Source organism: Artibeus jamaicensis, unplaced genomic scaffold, assembly GCF_021234435.1.
Source record: "Artibeus jamaicensis isolate MK-2021 breed Jamaican fruit bat unplaced genomic scaffold, CSHL_Jam_final contig_781, whole genome shotgun sequence".
Lineage (NCBI taxonomy): Eukaryota > Metazoa > Chordata > Mammalia > Chiroptera > Phyllostomidae > Artibeus > Artibeus jamaicensis.
Window position 1 is genome coordinate 6,019,270 of NW_026521968.1, and position 18,369 is coordinate 6,037,638.

General features: G+C 42.1%; 1 protein-coding gene across 1 annotated transcript in view; it reads left to right on the top strand.

Moving 5' to 3' along the window:
• Positions 1–18,369, top strand: part of STX8 (syntaxin 8) — a 255,335-nt gene that overhangs the window by 25,009 nt on the left and 211,957 nt on the right. Inside the window, 1 exon segment of the mRNA XM_037164947.2 lies at positions 9,186–9,296. Coding sequence (XP_037020842.2) covers positions 9,186–9,296 — 111 coding nt within the window.

Genomic DNA, 18,369 nt, shown 5'->3' on the forward strand with positions numbered 1-18,369 from the left:
CCCGCCATGGATGAAAGTAAACACTACCAAGACATGATCTGCTTGGGGAGGAGAAGTGGCCAGTTTCTCAAAGGAAAAAGGCCAGGAACCCCTTCCTCCAGGGGCTTTTATTGGATTGTAATACACAGGAATGCAGGGCAGCAAGGATCAAACAGTAGATAACATTTTAAAGAAATCTGAGGGCTTAGTCTGAGTCAGTGTCTGTCAGGAAAGGGGGTTTGCACAAACTTTGGGAGACATACTCAATTTCCTGCTCGGACCCTTAACATATGAATGAAAGCATTCTTATCAAAGCAGGTTTCACAGAATTTTTAGGAATTCTGTCTTATGCCAGATTTCTCCCCGATACTAGCAAGGCAAGAAGGAGCTGCACCTCCTCCCCATCAGGTTTTCAGGCTTAAGGGCATTAGAGCCAGGAAGCGCTTCTCCCAGAGGACATTGGGGACTCGGGCTATGTCACATAGCCAGGGGGCAAGGATCCATTGCTCCCTCTTCGTCACATCCCCCTGAGTCCAGCCATGATGGCCTCCCAAGTGATCCAGTCTGGCTTAGGTTGCCCCTCGCTGTGAGGAGTCGTACTGTCATCAACATCAACCAAGCTTTGGGGGCTGAGGTGGAGTTTGCTACCAGAGACAAGCTTTTGTCTCCTGTGGCTTGCGATCTGGAGGTCGCTCACTCATCCTTAGCCATGGGAGTTAGTTACAATTCCTGAAACCAGGCAGAGCGGCCCCCACATGGAGATGTGGTATCATTTGTTACTGCAGTTAGTCTCTTATAATAGGAGTTTTTATTTTATTAAAATCAACAAATCTTAATATATAGACCAACTAGTTTCAGGTTGGTATGGCTATTTTTTCCACTTTTGGTACTAAGTATTAGGAAGTCTGCACATGAAGTCAAAGGTGTGTGAATTCATTTTATTGTTACCTAAACCACATATATTAGAAAGGTAACTTAAGTATTATTATATAATACAATGCTAACAACTATGTATTTGCTAACTTTCATTAAGGTAACCAATTATTAGTCTTCTCACAGAATTTATGTGCTGAATATATAGCACACAAAAGATAGAAATTAGGAACTTTTACTCTTCTCTAATAATAATATCTTGGTAGTTATTAATTGTAGAGAGTACTAAGCATTTCATAGTAATGCTTGACTTTGTTCTTCATGCTTGCAGCCTGACCATCCTGTGAAATCTCATAGACTTGGTGTTGTGATGATCTCCAAATCGCTTAATTAAACACTAAGCATTTAAAAATACCAGATGGAATTACCAAATACATTATGAAGATATTTAAGAACATTGATGTGGATAACTTAGAATTTCCTAAGAGAAATAAAAAATTCAACGGGAATATAAAAGCTCTCTTTAAAATTTGCCCTGGCTGGTGTAGATCAGTGAATTGAGCGCAGGCCTGCAAAGCAAAGGATCATGGTTCGATTCCCAGTCAGGGCACATGCCTGGGTTGCAGGCCAGTTCCCAGCAGGGTACGCAGCAGAGGCAACCATACATTGATATTTCTTTCCCTCTCTCCTTCCCTTCCTCTCTAAAGATAAATAAATAAAATCTTTTAAAAAAATAAATAAATAAAATCCTATGTATTTTCTCAAACTATTGTGTCTATTTCTACTGGACTGGAAACCAGTACTAAGGATGAAATTCAGATAATCCATCTCATGGGGGCGCTCCAAGCCTTTATATTTTCAGGGAGACTAGTTTTTTTGGTTTTTATTTTTTAATAGAATGGAAAGGATAGTTTCTATGTAATGAAGACCTCTTTTTAATTTTCTTTGCCCCACCCACCTGACTTTCCTCTTCCCAGATATTTTAAACAATTCTATGGCAGTTACCCCCAGAATTCAGATCTGTCAGAGAGCAACTTGTCAGTCCTAATAACCTCACATTGTTAGTTTGTTTGGGTGGTTCCTTCCCTTCCTCACAAAAGCAGTACTGAGGCCAGGTCAGACTTTGTACCCCTTGTCACTGACGGAGCCAGAGAGAGAATCCATTCTTCCCGCAGAGGAGTTTTTACAGGGAGGAGAGGAACCTTTGAGATCTTGAGAAACTTGCCCTGGACCCTCAGCTGGGAAATGGAAGGCCAACATCCAAGTGCAGGGCTGTCTGGCCTCAAAGGCAGTTGTTTAAAAGCTGAATTCTACTTTAGTACAAATAATACAGTCAACTGTCACCTGGCATGTCTTCAACTAGAATTCCCTGCTAATTGGCATGCTGTTGTAGTGCCAGGAGAAATCCTGTTTATGGTGCAGCTCCTTGCTACCCTCCTTAATCATCGCAAAGATTAAACAGCATTCACCCGGGTTTATTAGGTATACTTTATGGTGCTGTAATTCTTAGAAACTTTTTTGTCCATAAATCGCCAGTAGAGTGACTTTTTAATCCTTTTTTGAAGCATAATTAATGTTGGGTGACCTTTTCAATGTGAATATTTGAATGCCACATTTCCTTACTGTGTCGGGTAGTTGAGAGTTTATGGTACTTTGCTGAGTAAATTTATGCCCTTCTGCATTCGCAAAGCTTTCCAAAGAACACTAGGAAATGCTAGAAAGATAAGTACTATGAAAATACTTTCCGAACAATTAAATTCATGGAGTTTAGGCACAAGATGTTATTGCTCTTTCCTGAAAAAAATGCTTTTCTCCTGGCAAGAAGAAATGTGAAATTAAAATGAAGGCTCTGTGCTTTTGAAGGGGTTAGTTTGCAATTCATAGAGCAGACTCCTGCAGCCAGAGAGTTTAAAATTGCTGAAAAACATGAACTGTATTCCCAGGGCTTCTCTGAGAAGGGGATTATGATTGCCTCACCAGCTGGGAAAAGGTGTGCACTGCGGGAGGCTGTGTGTGAAATTTCAGGTGCTGTTACAGTCACTCATAGGATCGGCTTTTTGTGAAGCTTGGGTATTCACGGGCACCATCTTTGCTACTTTAAAGAGAATTTTAAAATGTCTTTACAAAGGGATCAGTATCAAAAATATGTTGGTGTCTTGGGAGAAGTTCTGTAGAAAAAATTTTTTAAATCTATGAATAACTTTTCTCCACTTTTTATTGTTTTGGGGAGACAATGGCAGGTAGAGAGAGTTAGATAGGAGCAGCGACCGCCTTGTAACAGACTGGAGTATATGGAGGTGTGGAGGGTCCAAAGGGATAGATTTCAGCAATAGCCCCTCATGGCTCCGATGGAATGCAGTTGTTCTCAGACCCTGCACCTGTCTGTGACAGTTTGCACTGGTGCCTCATATTGTGAGGAAAATAAAGACAAGATCATGTTTATGTCAGCAGACATTTTTTGATATTTATGGTTTGTTACATGTTCTTTCTAGTTTTTAATGTTAAAATCTCCTTGTTTTTTTACCATGAGAGGAAAAACAGTTTTGTCTGTTGTGGTTTTTTGAATATCCACGCATGGCAAAGTATTACCCGGTAACTTTATATAAGTCTTTCTTCCTCAGTCTGTTTGGAAAGATTCCGCTCCATGGAATGCAAGAGTCGGGCACCACTGGTGTAGTAGGAACAACCTTGGCTTTGGAACCAGGCAGAACTGAGGTTGAGCCCGGCTCCGCCACCTCCTCAGAGCCAAAGGACGATTCAGTCTTCCTTGACCTTACTTCCATTCTACACAGTAGGAATAATTATATTCTGTGAGGCTGTTGTGAAAGTTGAAGAGAATACATTTAAAGCACCTCACAGGACTAGTCCCCCACATAGTGGGTGCTCAATAAAAGATGATGTCAACACTTTCTGGGTAACCTTGGATAAGTTGCTGGATCTGTTCATGCCTTGTTTTAATTTACTCATCTGTGGGAAAAAGGGGGTAACTGAAGTATACCTGGTTTATTGGCTTGTTGTAAGGATTAATGATATGCAGGGAAGGTGCTTTGCATAAAATAAGCCCTCTTTGAGGATCCGCTGCTGCTTGTTATTTCATGATTGTGAAAGTTACAGCCACCTTTGAGAATTTACACATAGGCCTTCTTTATAAGGGTTATAATTGTGTCAGGAGGCTAGATCATAGCACACAGATAAAGATAGTATGAAAATAGTACTTGCAGAATTCGATCAGTGCTTTGAGGAAGGCATCTGCACAATAGATATTCAGTAGAGATTGTTTAAGGGGGAAAAAAGGTGAAGTACTTTATGAGCCAGAAAAAATCAGGTCTCCAGGAGTCTAAGCTGTCCTCTGCAGTTCTGCTATGGCCCTGGGAAGGGTTCTCCTGAAACTCTTCCTTCTCCACAGCAACTAATTTACGAGCGAGGCTTACCTAAATTCTTGAGCTTTCTACAGGATAAAGGGAAAATCCAGGAGCTGGAGTCGGGTGGGGCGTCGGGTGGGGCATCCCCTGGGTCCACACCATGTTCACTGCACTTCATCTTAGGCTGAGTGTGCCTACCGGGTTATGCAGAGAAAGAAGCTGGGCTTCACAGCATTGGTAGTAGGTATTGATAATTTGAAATCACGATCTGCTTTCAGTGACAGCCTTCCAGCTCACCCGAGCTGATGAAAGCGTACTTACGGTAGTTAGAGCTTCCTTTTCCTCACTGTATGTTATTCATCTTGGTGGAGGAAGAGGAGACTCCTGCACCAGCCACTGCCTGTGTCCCCTATTTTCTCACCCTTCCTTACCCTGTTGCCATGCTCCCAACTGCCACGAGTATATATACGTACGTGCCTAGGTGATGCTTTAGCCTCTTGTTAACAACCCCTCTCACCATTCTCCTTATGCTCTCTGTTCTCTGAATAGATTAAAAACAAAGAGGTAGAGTGTTCCTCAAGGAGCATTGATTAGTTTTCCCAGATTTACAAGAAGTCTCTGGGAATATACTTTAAAAAAAATAGTCTTAGAGAGGAAAGGAGAGGGAGAGAGACGTCAATTTGTTGTTCCGCTTATGCATTCATTGGTTGAATCTTGTATGTGCCTGGACAGGGGGGATCAAACCTGCAACCTTGACCGGTCAGGATGATGCTCTAACCAATTGAGCTACCTGGCCAAGGCCAGAATATTCTGAATTAGTATTACCAGTATTGTTATTGTTTTTAACAGGCTGCTAAGAAATGGCAAGATTAAATGAACAGTGCTGGGATCTTCAGGGTGGAGAGGCCCTGGAATGTGTGTTGGTGGTCAAGCCCCGCATGACATGGTAGGGAAGCCATGATCTTGTGCAGAAAGAGCTGGGCTAGCCCCTCACTGTATGACCAGCCAGGGGACTCAGGCACGCTGGGCACCAGTTTCCTGGGCAGGAGAACGAGAGCATCCATTGGACTACCGGTCTCTAAGGCCTCTTCCAACATTACCAACATTACCTGTGTGTGATTATGTTCTTCAGTTACTAATGCACCAAACACAATCACCAAGTTTTGCCCAGTTTTACTGCTCTTGAAGCTGATGCTCTCCAATTAAGTTAGTCCATTCTTTTTTTTTTTAACTGCACAGTCTTTTTTACTTTTTTATTTTTTAGTCTCTTTTTTATTTTTTTTAATTTTAATTTTTATTTATCTTTAGAAGGGAAGGGAAGGAGAGAAGGAGAGAAATATCAATGTGTGGTTGCTTCTGGTGCATCCCCTGCTGGGAACTGGCCCCTCCTGGGAACTAGCCTGTAACCCAGGCATGTGCCCTGACGGGGAATCGAACCACGATCTTTTGGTTCGCAGGCCCGCGCTCAATCCACTGAGCTACACCATCCAGGGCCTTAAGTTAGTCCATTCTTAATGGGCTTAAATATATAACTCTGCTAAATTTTAAAAGTTGTCTTTATTGTTTTTATTATTAGAAGTACTTTCTTCCTACACAGTTGTTTTTGTTAGTGTTTCAGCAGTGACTCTGACTCTGCTCCCTATTCCTCATCCTGCTCTGTCTCATTGTTCAGTTAACAATGTTGATGGTTGGTACCTATCATCCTAGGCTTTTCTAGGCATGAGCAAATGTGCGTGTGTGTATGTGTATGTGCATATACATATATACACACAAAACTCTTTTGACCATAAAGGTGAAATACCATACATATGGTTTTGAAATGTGTTTTTGTTAATTAGCATATGACAGAATCAAACAATATAAACAGTAGTCAATAAAAAAATAAGTCTCCCTCACACTCTTGAATTCCTAGCTCCCCCTTCTTAGAGACAGTTGTGTGCATATCCTTTCAGAGATTTTCGGTGTGAATACGAACATATAGAAGGCTATCTGATTTTTTTTTTAATACAGTGGGAATGTACTATTTACTGTTTAGCTCTTTGCTGCTGCTACTGCTTTTTTGAGTATTTATTTTTTGGCTTAACATTGCATTTTGCAGATTATTCCATATCAAATAATTCATGTAAGTGCTCAGAAATGTTACCTATCATTATCATCAGTACATAAGAAGCTTCCCCCGTTATTTTGGGGTCCACAAAACATTCCATTGTGTAGATGTGCTAGTTCCTTAGTGAGCTTTCAGATGTCTCCAATATTTAGCTATTATAAATAATGCTGCAGTGAACATCTTTCTTTCTGAGTCTCTGTATAGATGGGTGAATATGTTTGCAGGAGATATTCCTGTTGAAAGAATGTGCCATGTAAATTTGGTTAGATATTTGAGAGGCAATCTGGCAATTGGTTGAACCTGTTTACATTCCTGCCAAGAATGTCCGAGAGCTGCCTTCCAGAGCTGCCTCGCCAGCAGCTCCCTACTGGACGGGTGAGGGTGATGTATCATTTCAGTTTCCATTTCTTTTACTAATGCAAAGCTGAGTGTTTTTCCTTTGATTAGTGTTATTAGCATTTTATTCTATGCTCTGTCACGTCTTTCGCCTTTCTAAATTTGCCAGTATTGTAACTTGTAATTTCTTGCAGATACTTAAAATTTTTATAAAGCCAGATTTATCTTTACCTTCATGCCTGTAGATTTTTAATTTAGAAAGATTTTTACTACTCCAGGATTATTAAAAAGTTCTATGTCTTCTAAGAATACTCTTGTAATTTATTTTTATGGTTAAATCCTTGAGCCAATTAAATCTGTGTTTAATTGTAATGTTGGATTATAATTGAGCTTATGTTTGCTTGGGTGGTTGAATATTGAAAACCACAGGTTGTCAGAGTAGGTTGAGCATAGTATTGCAATATCATTGTTTCCACAATTTGAAATTTCCATTTTGTCTTATATAATACACGTTATAACTTCTATCATTTGTTTTTGCTTTCTGAGGAATTTCTTTTAGACAGAAAAAAAGTCTCTAGTTTATTGACAATTGACCTCTAATTGAAAGCACATCAATATTTATTGTTGATGTGCTGATTGAAAGACTAATATTTGGCCCTTTTATTAATGCGGAAGTACTTAAGCCCACTGTTGCTTGGTTGGTGCTGTTACTCCATCACGGTTTCCACGATGGGGAGTGCAGTGACTGCAGTCGGGGGGAGCAGGTGGAAAAGCAGTGGTGGTCATTTCCCTCAGAAAAGCATGGCATTCTGCGATGCTGAGAGAATTCACTTATGATCATTTTTTAAATGTCTAAAGCCACTAATACTACTTAGCTACATTGGTTTGGAAGGTTTATGATTTTTCTAACAACTCTCTGTTGGTGGGGACTTTTTTAGACAGGTTTATTTACTATTTCACTAGTTAGCCAGCTCTTTATATTCAGAATTAGCAAGAAAAGCTGTATATTCACGGGACCGCAGTTTTTCCACCCAGGGAAGAGTTATGCTGCTACTTGTTTCTGCCAGTTCCTTAGGATTTGGGGGGCCTGAATTTGATGATTGCCAGCCTTCTTTTAAAAAGAAAAGTGTCCATAAATCCAAAGCAGCAGTTTCACTAATGTCTTACTAGAACTAGGCAGTGTGGCCAAGGCCACTTTGAATCACCAGTGTTTTAGTGCTAATAAAACAAAGGCCATTCAATAAAAAAGTAAAAGGCAGATAAAACCCAGCATGTTGAGGTGGCTTATTTTTGTGCCTGTTTTTTCATCTTGGGGCAGATATGTCCTTTCAGAGTGTTCGTTAGCCTTCTCCACTTGTTCTCTTTGAGGCAGAAGTTTTTCCCATCAACGTTTCCTTTGTTTTATTTTTTATTTTTTAAAAAGGTTTTATATATTAATTTTTAGAGAGAGAGGGGAAGCCAGGGAGAAAGAGAAGGAGAGAAACATCCATGTGCAAGGGAAACATCAATCAGTTGCCCCTTGCACACCCCCAACCTGCGACCTGGCCCACCACCTAGGCATGTGCCCTGACCGGGAATTGAACTGGTGATCTTTCAGTTTGCAGGACAGTGCCTAACTCACTAAGCCACACCAGCCAGGGCTCATTTGTTTTGTTTTCTAAAACACATAGACACATATACACACATGCTCAGCCTAGCACTTGTATAGTTTGCTTCAAGAAACCTAGTATATAAAACTTGAGATTTAATCCTGGTTTATTGTTTTAACCGTAACTTATGAATTATGTTAGAAACACTAGAAAACGTGTTAGAGTTTATTTTGCATAACACGGAAAGAAACACTGCGGAAAGGTGAAATAACTGGTTTGAGATCATATATGGTGGTCATAATCGATTAATAGGCTCTGGTTTCCTAGTCTGGTAAAATAACACATCAAAATAGGATTATCTCTTTGCATTTCTCTTCAGATCATGCAATGTATTTAAATAATAAAATGATTGTAACAACTGTTAGAGAGAATCTCTTGCATAAAGTAGCACTTTACAAAGTATATTCCAGGTATTCATAGTGTTAACATGGAAGAAAGAGGGCAATATAGATGCCTCTTTTTTATTTTTTCCTTTTTTTTTTTTTACCAGAATGTTTAGCGCATTGACGTGTAGGAAAACAGCCTTGACCATTGACAGCTAAAACTCAAAATCTAATGACTCAGTCATATTGTCCTGCTGGACAGGAATAATCATTACAGTGTTGTTCACCAGGACGAAAGTCATATTTACCTGCTGTATTTCTCACAGAGGGAATTTGTGTGGTGGATCCGTGTCAGGGTGTGTAGTCCCCTGCCATGGTTCTAAGTCCTTTCCTTGAAGGTCAGAGCAAGAGAAGAAGGGCGGTGGTTCAGGTCTCTTCTGGGTGGGATTGATCAGAGTCTGCAGCAGCCGCAGCTGCCTTGACGCGCTCACTTAATAACATGGCAGGTAAAATGAGCCAATTCACCCGCTGTTGGACCTTAACGAGATGTCTGCAGAACCCAGCTTGAAGGGGACCGAAGACAGAGCCTGTTGGATAATCTTGTAACTCGAGAGAGACTACTCCTGGCATCCTTTAAGAACGAGGGTGCAGAGCCAGATCTCATCAGGTATGATGTTTTCATTTACAGGGATTTCACGATGGGTGACAGTTTATTTGCAGAGAGCACAGCTGTTTCCTGAATGGCTTTCTTCCTTTAATCAGTAAAATAAATTATGTTCCTTTGTAGTACTTTCCTGACATACCTATTTCATTTAGTTTTCATTAATTTTTTAGGTTTAGTAAACTGGGTGTGTTTGGCTGAGTCCTGTCTTAGAGGAAGGCTATTTAGGTAGAATACAGGTGAAGTCAGAAAATTTCTTCTGCATTCCTCAGTTGAGCTTTCCACTATGTTAGCTGCCTTTTAAACTCCTGAAGTCACATACTTAGCCTGGGGAAATGGTTGTTTTGGGTTTTTTTTAAATTGGCACCTTGAAAAAATGTGTCCTTGTAAGATTTAGGCTGTGGCTTATGGAGACCAGGGTGTGGCGGTTGGACTCTTTTCCCTGTTCTGTGCCGGTGTGTGAATGATTCCCACTCTGGAGGTGGCAGCCGCTCTGCACCCAGCTGTGCCGGAAGACCCAGAGGAGTGGTCCAGCTTTCCAAGGTTGAGGTTAATGAACCATAAATTGTTACATCTTTAGAATTGGCCTCCCCACTGCCTCCAGGACTCTGTTCGTTCCAGAATGTCGTTGTGGGAAAACTCACAGAAGGTAGTTAGCTTAGGATAAGTCCCTCCCTCCCTCTTCCCCACCAAGGACAATGCCGTCCTTTTGACAAGGCAGCCTGCTCCTCTTAGTTCCTAGTTAGGAATAATGACTTCCCACGGGCAGTGGGTTTGACCCTTGGCCACACACTAGCAGGCCCTGCCTCAGATAATTAAGTTAGAGTGGGTGTGGGGCGTAGGGGTCTCGGGTGATTCTGCTGCCCGGGATGGCAGACCAGGGCCCCAGGGCGAGCTGAAGAGGAGGCGCTTCCTGTTGGTCTCTGTCTTCTCAGGAGCACGTGACCCAAGGATTTTAGAAAGAGATTATGAAATATAGGAGGCTAGGTAGACTCTTTAAGTCCTTTCTGTGGGGAAAACACCAAGGAGCCAGTGAGGGAGGAGTTGTGTCCTGGGCAAGGTGTATAAACAACAGAAGTCTGCAGGGGGCCTGCCAATTCATTGTGGGGCCCGACATTTCTCTGGCTGTCTGTGGTCCCTCAGGTACAGGGACCACAGCGAAGTAAACAGGTGGTGCTGATCCACGGTTGGAAAAATTGAACAGGTGACCGAGGGGATGCAAGGCGAAAAGAGTGCCAGCTGTCAAGAGTGGTCTTTACATTGAAGGAAGAGGTCTTTTTAGTCTAGAAATTAAAGGCTTAATCAGCTGGGGGGAGCAGGTTTCATGGGGGTGTAGGGACCATGGAGACAGGTGATGGTCAGAGGAGGAGAAGCCATTTAAATCCTTTGTAGTGTTTGTAGTGGTGCAGGTGGTGGTTTTGATGAGCAGTGAGAGTTACCGTTTGGGAAGCGTCTACGAGATCAGGCCTTGCTCACTGCTCTTCATGTGTCGTTTGATGATATTGAAAGAGCCAACTTATGCATTATGTCTTCGTGGTTTTGGCCCTCTCTTGCTTCTCACCCCTTCTTTTTTTCTGTCACCCCCGCTTCTCTCCTGTGGTAACCTTGGCAATTTTGCTATTATTTCAAGTGTGGCCTGCATAGGAGTGGTGTCAAGGTCACCTGGGAACATGTCAGAAATGCAGATCTCACACCCACTGCCCAAGCCCTACTGAACCTGCATTTTAACAAGGTACTCAGGTGATTTGAACCATACATACAGTTTGAGAAACGCAGATTTATATTGTTTGTTCTTAATTGTGGCACTTTGCCTTAGAATCATTCAAGCGTATTAAAAATAAGAAAAGAAGGAGAGAAAGAGAAAAGAAGAAATAACAAGAATCTGGACCATATGCTTGCAGAGCCTGACTTTGGTGTCTGGTGAGAGGCCCGGGGAGCAGCAATGCCGGGGACAGCCCTCAGGTGAAGGTGACAGGCGGCAGGGTCAAACCTTTGCTTCCTGGAGTGGTACGCTCCTGGCAAGAGCTCATGGCCATGTCTGCTGTTTGTTTCTGTGCACCAGGCACTGTGCTAAGCTCTTTAAGGGTCTTTGCTCAGGAGATCTTTATAACATCCCCGTTTTACTGGAGAAAAACGGGAGTCAAGTAACTTGCACAAGATTCTAAAGCTAGTCCATCTCAGAGTTTGGGTTTCCTCTAGATCTGTGTGTTTTCAGACATGACCCCCGCCACTGCACTGTACAAGCCGGACCAGCATGAGAAGGACTCAGGTATGTTGCTTACTCATCACTCAGTCATCTGGGCTTGAAAATCTTTCACCTTAAAATGAGTGTCTGTGTTCTGCCTCTTTTCCTTGTTGTTTGGGACAGAGGAGGTGATTGTTGAGTGGAGGGCTTTGTAAGCTCTAAAACCTTTACCAACATAAGATGTTATTGCTAGACGTTGCACACCCTTCGGGTGGGAGGGGTCCCCAGAGGCTCACGCTGCCTCCTTTGTTTCCAGGAGACCTCCTGTCCTTCCTGCCCCACCCCCTGGGTGCTCAAGAGGGAACTGGCCTCTCTGGCCCATCTTGCTCCATGTTCTGCACCTGGTCCTCGGCCCGCTCCTTCGCCCCTTCCAAATCTTGTGTCCTCTTTCCTTAGTGCCCCGCTTGCTGCTTGTTCTGTCAGTAAACCGTCACACGTTCGTTGTCACAATGGAATCCACGCTGGCAGTGACTTATCTTCTGGCAGTATTTTAGCCAAAGGCTCCTTGGGCCCAAAGTAAATTAATTGGTGGGACAAGTTTAGGGAATACGGTAGGCCGGTGGCAGAGGTGTTTGGGACAGAGGCCTACAGAGACCTCTGCAGTCCTGCTACTGGGCCTGTCCCCAGCCCTGTGTTTCAGGCTGGTGCGCACTGTGGGCCTACAAGATACCTACAGGTATCTTGGGGAACAGTTGGGGTGGCATGGGGACAAGACCGGACTGGGGAGGAGCTATGAAGCAATGATCCAACACCCTGAGGGATGGAAGTAATTCAGGAAGCTGGCGGGGCTTTTCTACAAGCTCCAACATGAAACCGAGGGAAGCTTATATATTGTTGCAGCTTTTCTGCTCAGGAACAGAAGTCCAGAGTACTTGAGAATAAGCTTCCAGAAGAATGCTGTTTAAAAGTAGGTAAGCACTGGAGAGTACAAGTGACTGCTGAGGAGTGACGGAGAAGGTGAAAAAGGGTGTAACAGACAGTGATGGTGTATTTCAGGTCACATGGAGTCTGGCCAAGAGCAAGAAACTAATGTGAAAGTTGCATACTAATGGCCACAAAGAAAGTAAATTATTGCAGGTAAAAAAGAGGAAAGAGAGTGGTATGTGGCTTGGAAGGTGAAATACTTGGTAAATCCTTACTGGACTAGGATTTCTTTAGATCCACTGTACCTACCCTAACAGGAATAGATCTACGTATACCTGCCCGTATTAGTTTTGGTAGGGGTGCTGTAGCCAACTGTGCCACAGACTTGGTGGCTTAAACAACAGAAATGTATGTTCTCACAGTTCTGGAGTCTAGAAGTCCAGGATCAAGGTGTCAGCATCAGATCCGGTTCCTTCTGAGGCCTGTGACGCAAGGATCTGTCCTAGGCCTGTCTCCTTGGCTTGTAGATGTCTCCCTGTCTTCACACGGCCATTTCCCTGTCTGTGTCAATTCCTTCTTCTTATAAAGATACCGGTTATATGAATTAGACCTCATTTTAACTTAATTACCTCTTGAAAGAGCCTGTCTCCAAATATTGTTCTATTCTGAGATCTTAGGGGTTAGAACTTGAACAAATGAATTTTTGTAGGGACACAGTTCAGCCCATAACTGCCCCAAAAGTTCAGATTCTGTAGACATTTCAGCAGAATCTGATTAATAAGAAAATGTATACTAGATAAAATCATTCTCAAATACTATGTAGAAAAAACCTCAGGAATCTGTGTGTGGGCTACGAGAAGGAGCCCCAGATAGCACTGACCCAGCTGCTCAGGGAGGACAGCGCTGTTGGAGGTGGGGTGGGGTCAGACGGGGTGGGTTGGACGAGTGAAGGAATGAGGTTCAAGTTAAAGTAGATTCGATTTGAGCTCAGAGTTTCTGGTCTTTAATTTTACCCACCTGCCTATGTCAGAGTGTTATTATTGCCTTTTAAAAAAAAACTCCAAACCCCACATTTGAGTCCTCTTCTTCATTCCCAGTTTCTCGTACCTTAATAATTCTCTTGCCTGGACCGAGCCTTCGGAGGGTCTGAATTTAGCTGTAGCCCTGACCAGCTTCGGCTCACAGGTCCACCCTGCCCTCCTGCCTCCGGATGGTCAGGTGGCCTAATCACTTCTGATGCCAGCTGCCAGGGACCTTTCAATTCTGTCTGGAGAAATGCCATTTCTTTCTCTGCCAGTAGGTTTGTCTCGTCTCTTCAATCACTCACAAAGATTTCCTCAGTCCTCTGCACAGTCAGTCAGGAGTTCTGGGCTTCTCCAACATTTTTGTTTGCTTTTGTAATTCCCAATATCAGTGTGGGTTACATTCTCACTGAGGGGTGGGGTGGTGGTGGGTCTTTCCCTTAGGTCATGACCTACAGAAACACATTGGCCAGGAGGCCTTATCCGAACTTGAAAATGCCATAGATGTGCTCCCTACGGCACATTTGCCATCAGTGCTAGATTATCCCCACAACGCACGTGCTGTTGGAGACCTGGGGTTCGTCCAGTAATCAGAGCTTCAGAGCCCTGTGACAAGCGGCACTTTCCCACAAGGTCAGGGTGCCTGACCAGGAGGGACTCCCTTGGAACCTGCTGATTCTCTCTGCCCCCACCCCCAGCTCTGCCCTCTGCCTCCTCTGCCTCTCCTTCCCAGCCCCTTTGCGCACTCCTCCTCCCTCACTCCTGAGCAAGCAGGCCCTCTGCCTCCGCTCTTTTTCTTCCCCATCCCTCATTCCCCTCCCTTTCCCCCTCTTTTCTCCTCCTCGTTTGTCGCCCTATTAAGGAGGGAAAAGTATTGTCACCCTTCAGTTTGGACCAGCATTTCCCTTATACAGACATTAATGTGGCCATCACGGAATTGAATGCGTAGCCGTCATGTGACAGAATCTTGGCTTTATCTTACGGATTACTGGTCTTTGTTCTAAAGCAGAAAGCCTTGATGCGAGACTGGTCTAAGTAAGCAATGGGTGACTAATCTAGGGCCTTCGGAAACTTGTTAAAGAAGTCTCTGTGTAACAGTCTTTCTTAGAAGATAAGCCGTGACTTATAAAGCAATGACACAGCTTCTGATTGAAAACCTTGTTGCCCTTTATATTTGGGGGCATTGCTAAGTCTCACAATTAGTTAAATCTTTGTCCATAAAGACAAAAAAAAAATCATTGCATACTCCACTGCCCTGTGACCATTGCAAAGACTGTGATTGACTCTGCTGAGGTGGGTGGCTAATTGGCTAGCTTTTCATCTTCACACCACCAGCTGTATTGAGGAGTATAGTGGCTGGGAAGTTATTTAGGGGTCAGGGTGGTAGTCATGTGTCAGGGATGGACATTAACAAGCAGACCAGTGGCTAAAATGAAAAGAATAGAAGATGGTAATGAAATGCAGACATTCCATTTAAATTTAATTTCAGATATTTACTTTTTCTTGGAACTGCCAAAAAAATAGTATGATACTTTCAATTTATATTTCATATCACTGTACTGGGAGCCAAAGTAGACAGAAGAAAAATTTACCTTAAATATTACCTTAAAAGTGCTGTCCCTCCCCCATTTTGAATGTTTTATTGTAATTTAAAGCTTGGGTTATAGGAAGTATGATTTATATCTAGTACTACTGAGATTTCCTAAAGAATCATTGATTTATACTTCATGTTGCTTAAAGTTATTCACACATGATCAGCCTACTCTTCTAGAAGTTGGAAATTGTTAAGAATTGTACACACACCTACATCATTAGCCTGCTCATGTGAGACAGTGCAGAAGCCATAATAATTTATCTTACGTCCCATAAATACACTGACTTCCTAGGTTTTCTGTTGTATAGAGGAGGTGCCGAAATCAGGAAAGCGTCGCTTTTCTATTTCACTGAGCACAAGGGTAGTTGAACCAAGGTGGTATTAAGTATAGTCAAGATTATTAAAATTCTCTGCTAATTTAATAAAACAGTTAAAGAAGCAAAAATGTTGCTGTAAATAGAAACCTTCTTTCATTAAGTAGATATTTATTGAGGGCCACTGTGGGCCAAGCAATAGTACTGGATACGTGGTAGCAAAAAAAAAAACACCCAAAACAATAAGAAACACCTAGTATGTGCGTTTGAACTATGTACAGTTCAGTGAGAGAAACAGACATGAATTAGAGTCGTACACATAAGTAAATTCAGCAGAAAAATGCTGTATATTGTGCTTTGAGAGAATATCAGTGAGGAGCTAATTTACCTGGAGACCAAAGCTTAGCACAGGGCTTGATAATATTTACTCAATGAAAAAAAATCTACACTGTTTTCTGTGACATTCAGACATCTCGCACAGATTGGTATATATATACTAGGCACTCAATAGACTTTGGTGGACTGAAAGGTTGACTAAGGATATGGTCGGCAGGGCTTTGGTAATAAAACAAACCTGGGACTCTGAGGAATTTATCCCACGACAGCTTTTTTTGCTTGCCTCTTACAAAGTCTGGTAGTGCTCAGGGCAGCAGCCTTTAAGATGGGACTTGGGGATTTAGGTTGTTTTCATCTTTTAGCTGTGCTATGTTGATACATGGTCTCCATGTTCACTATGACAGGAGAAGAGGGAGGGTGTGGAGAATTTGCACCCCATGTATATGCTGTAGGCTGGAATTTTCATACAGCTCCTTGGCCATAACCAGTCATATATGACTTCAACCTAACTGCAAAGGAGGCTGGGAAATGTAGTCTTTCTGTTCATGAAGAGGAAAATGAAATGGTGCTTGGTGAAACATAGAGCTTTGTCTCTGTCTCACTGATTATTTTGGGTAGTTTGATGAAACATTAAATAACTTTGGTGCAGTATCGCTACCTTCTTAGCAAAGTTTAGAACCAGCAGTAGTAGAGGCACATGATGTGAATGGAGAAGTAACTCTGATAGGATTTGTTCATCTTTCATAATGCTCATTCTTAAAGAGTTCAGTCAGGTAGGGAAAACAAACAAACAAATCTGCAACACGAAAATTAAGTGCAAAAGGTTCTGTGTAATGAAGACTACAGGGGGAGGGTTATTTTTTTTGCATCAGGAGGAGGAGGACTGAGTGAGGGGTCTGCAAAACCCCCTCTGCCCAGCCCATGGGTGTCTGGTTTAGCCACTACGCTAGTGCAGCAGTTAGGATGCCATCAGTTGCAAGTAGCAGGTAACCCTCCTCAAAATGGCCTAAATACGGAAAGTCATTTCCATGTAAGAAATTCCAGATTAGAGGTTTGAGAGAGATGTTTAATTCTTTAGTCCAGTGATGTTACCACAGATGCAGGTTCTGTGTGTTTTGCTTTTCTCAGAGTGTCATCTTTATCATCCGACTGCCTCCTTTCAGACACACTGCAAACAACAATAAGAGAGGACGAAGGGTGTAGTTTACATAAATAATGTGTTCACATGGTTAAGAAATCAGAAAGCGTGTAACAGTATTAAGGGAAAGCCTCCCTCGCACTGTGTCCCCCACTCCTTTACAAAGCATCCCTGTTCATTGCATATACAGTATATACTACAGTATATATCTCTGAAGTATGTACTACAACATATAAATGTATTTTCTTATTTTCCTTCATCTTTTACACATGTGGTGACGTGTTATCCATACCATTCTACCTTAACCCTTTGTCGTCTAACTAGGTGTCTTGGAGATCTTTCCAAACCAGCACCTAGGGTTTTGTCATTAGTTTTCATAGCTTTATAATATTTTACTTAGGCACATACCATAATTTAGTCAACTGCTGTCCAGTAAGAGACAGGTGTGTTGCCCTGGCCCGTGTGGCTCTAGATTGAGTGCCGGCCTGTGAACCAAATGGTCACCAGTTCAGTTCCCAGTCAGGGCGCATGCCTGGGTGGTGGGCAGGGTCCCCAGTGTGGGGCATATGAGAAGCAACCACACACTGATGTTTCTCTCCCTTTCTGTCTCCCTCCTTTCCTCTCTCTCTAAAAATAAATGAAATCTTTTAAAAAGGAGATAGATGTGTATTGTTTTCAGTCCATTATATTATATACACAGGTATTTAATAGATATGTTTTTGTTACAAAAATATAGTGGTGAAAAACCTTATATGTAAGGCATTATATATGTGTGTAAGTCTATCTCTAGGTAAGTTCTTAGAAGTAGGGTGGCTGGGTCGACGGGTATCCGTTTATCATTTTCACAGAATCAGTTTAGACTTGTGCTAGCATTGATGTGACTGCCTGTTTCCATATGTCCTCTAAAGACAGTGTTACTAAACTTTTCTGTCCTGTTCCAATCTAGTGTTTGAAGGTAGTTTTAGTTATTTCTTGGTAACTGAGTTAAGTAGTTATTATATATAATTATAGTGAGCCAAGGTTATAAATAAATTATCCTCTGCTTTTTTTAGTACTTGCATGATTTTACTTTTTTAACTGTTGAGTATTTGATCCATTTGGAAATTAATTTGAAGAAGAATATCAGTCCAACTTTTTTCCCACCTGGCTACCCTATTTTTGTGAGTGACTACATTTTTTTAACTGAGTTGTCCATCTTCCCTGGACTTTGTAATGTGTTCCATCGATCTCTTTGTCTACTCGTGGTGCTAGTACCATTAATTTTGAGGCTTTATTATGTTTTATTACACTAAAGGGCTAGTCTTCTGTCATTGTTTTTTTTAAGAGTTTTCCTTTTTTTAATGTAAACTCTCGATCAGTTAATCAAATATCAGTTGCTTTTTATTTTCATAATTGGGATGACATTGAACCTTGACATCCTCTGTGATGCTGCATAGCCCGTTCACAGACAGGTTAGCAGCGGCAAGCTGGTAGTTTGTCTCCTAAGAAGGTTTTGAAAGCTGGACAACAAATTTCGAATGAAAACAATTAAAAAGAAACCATTTATTAATAACATTACAAATAGGA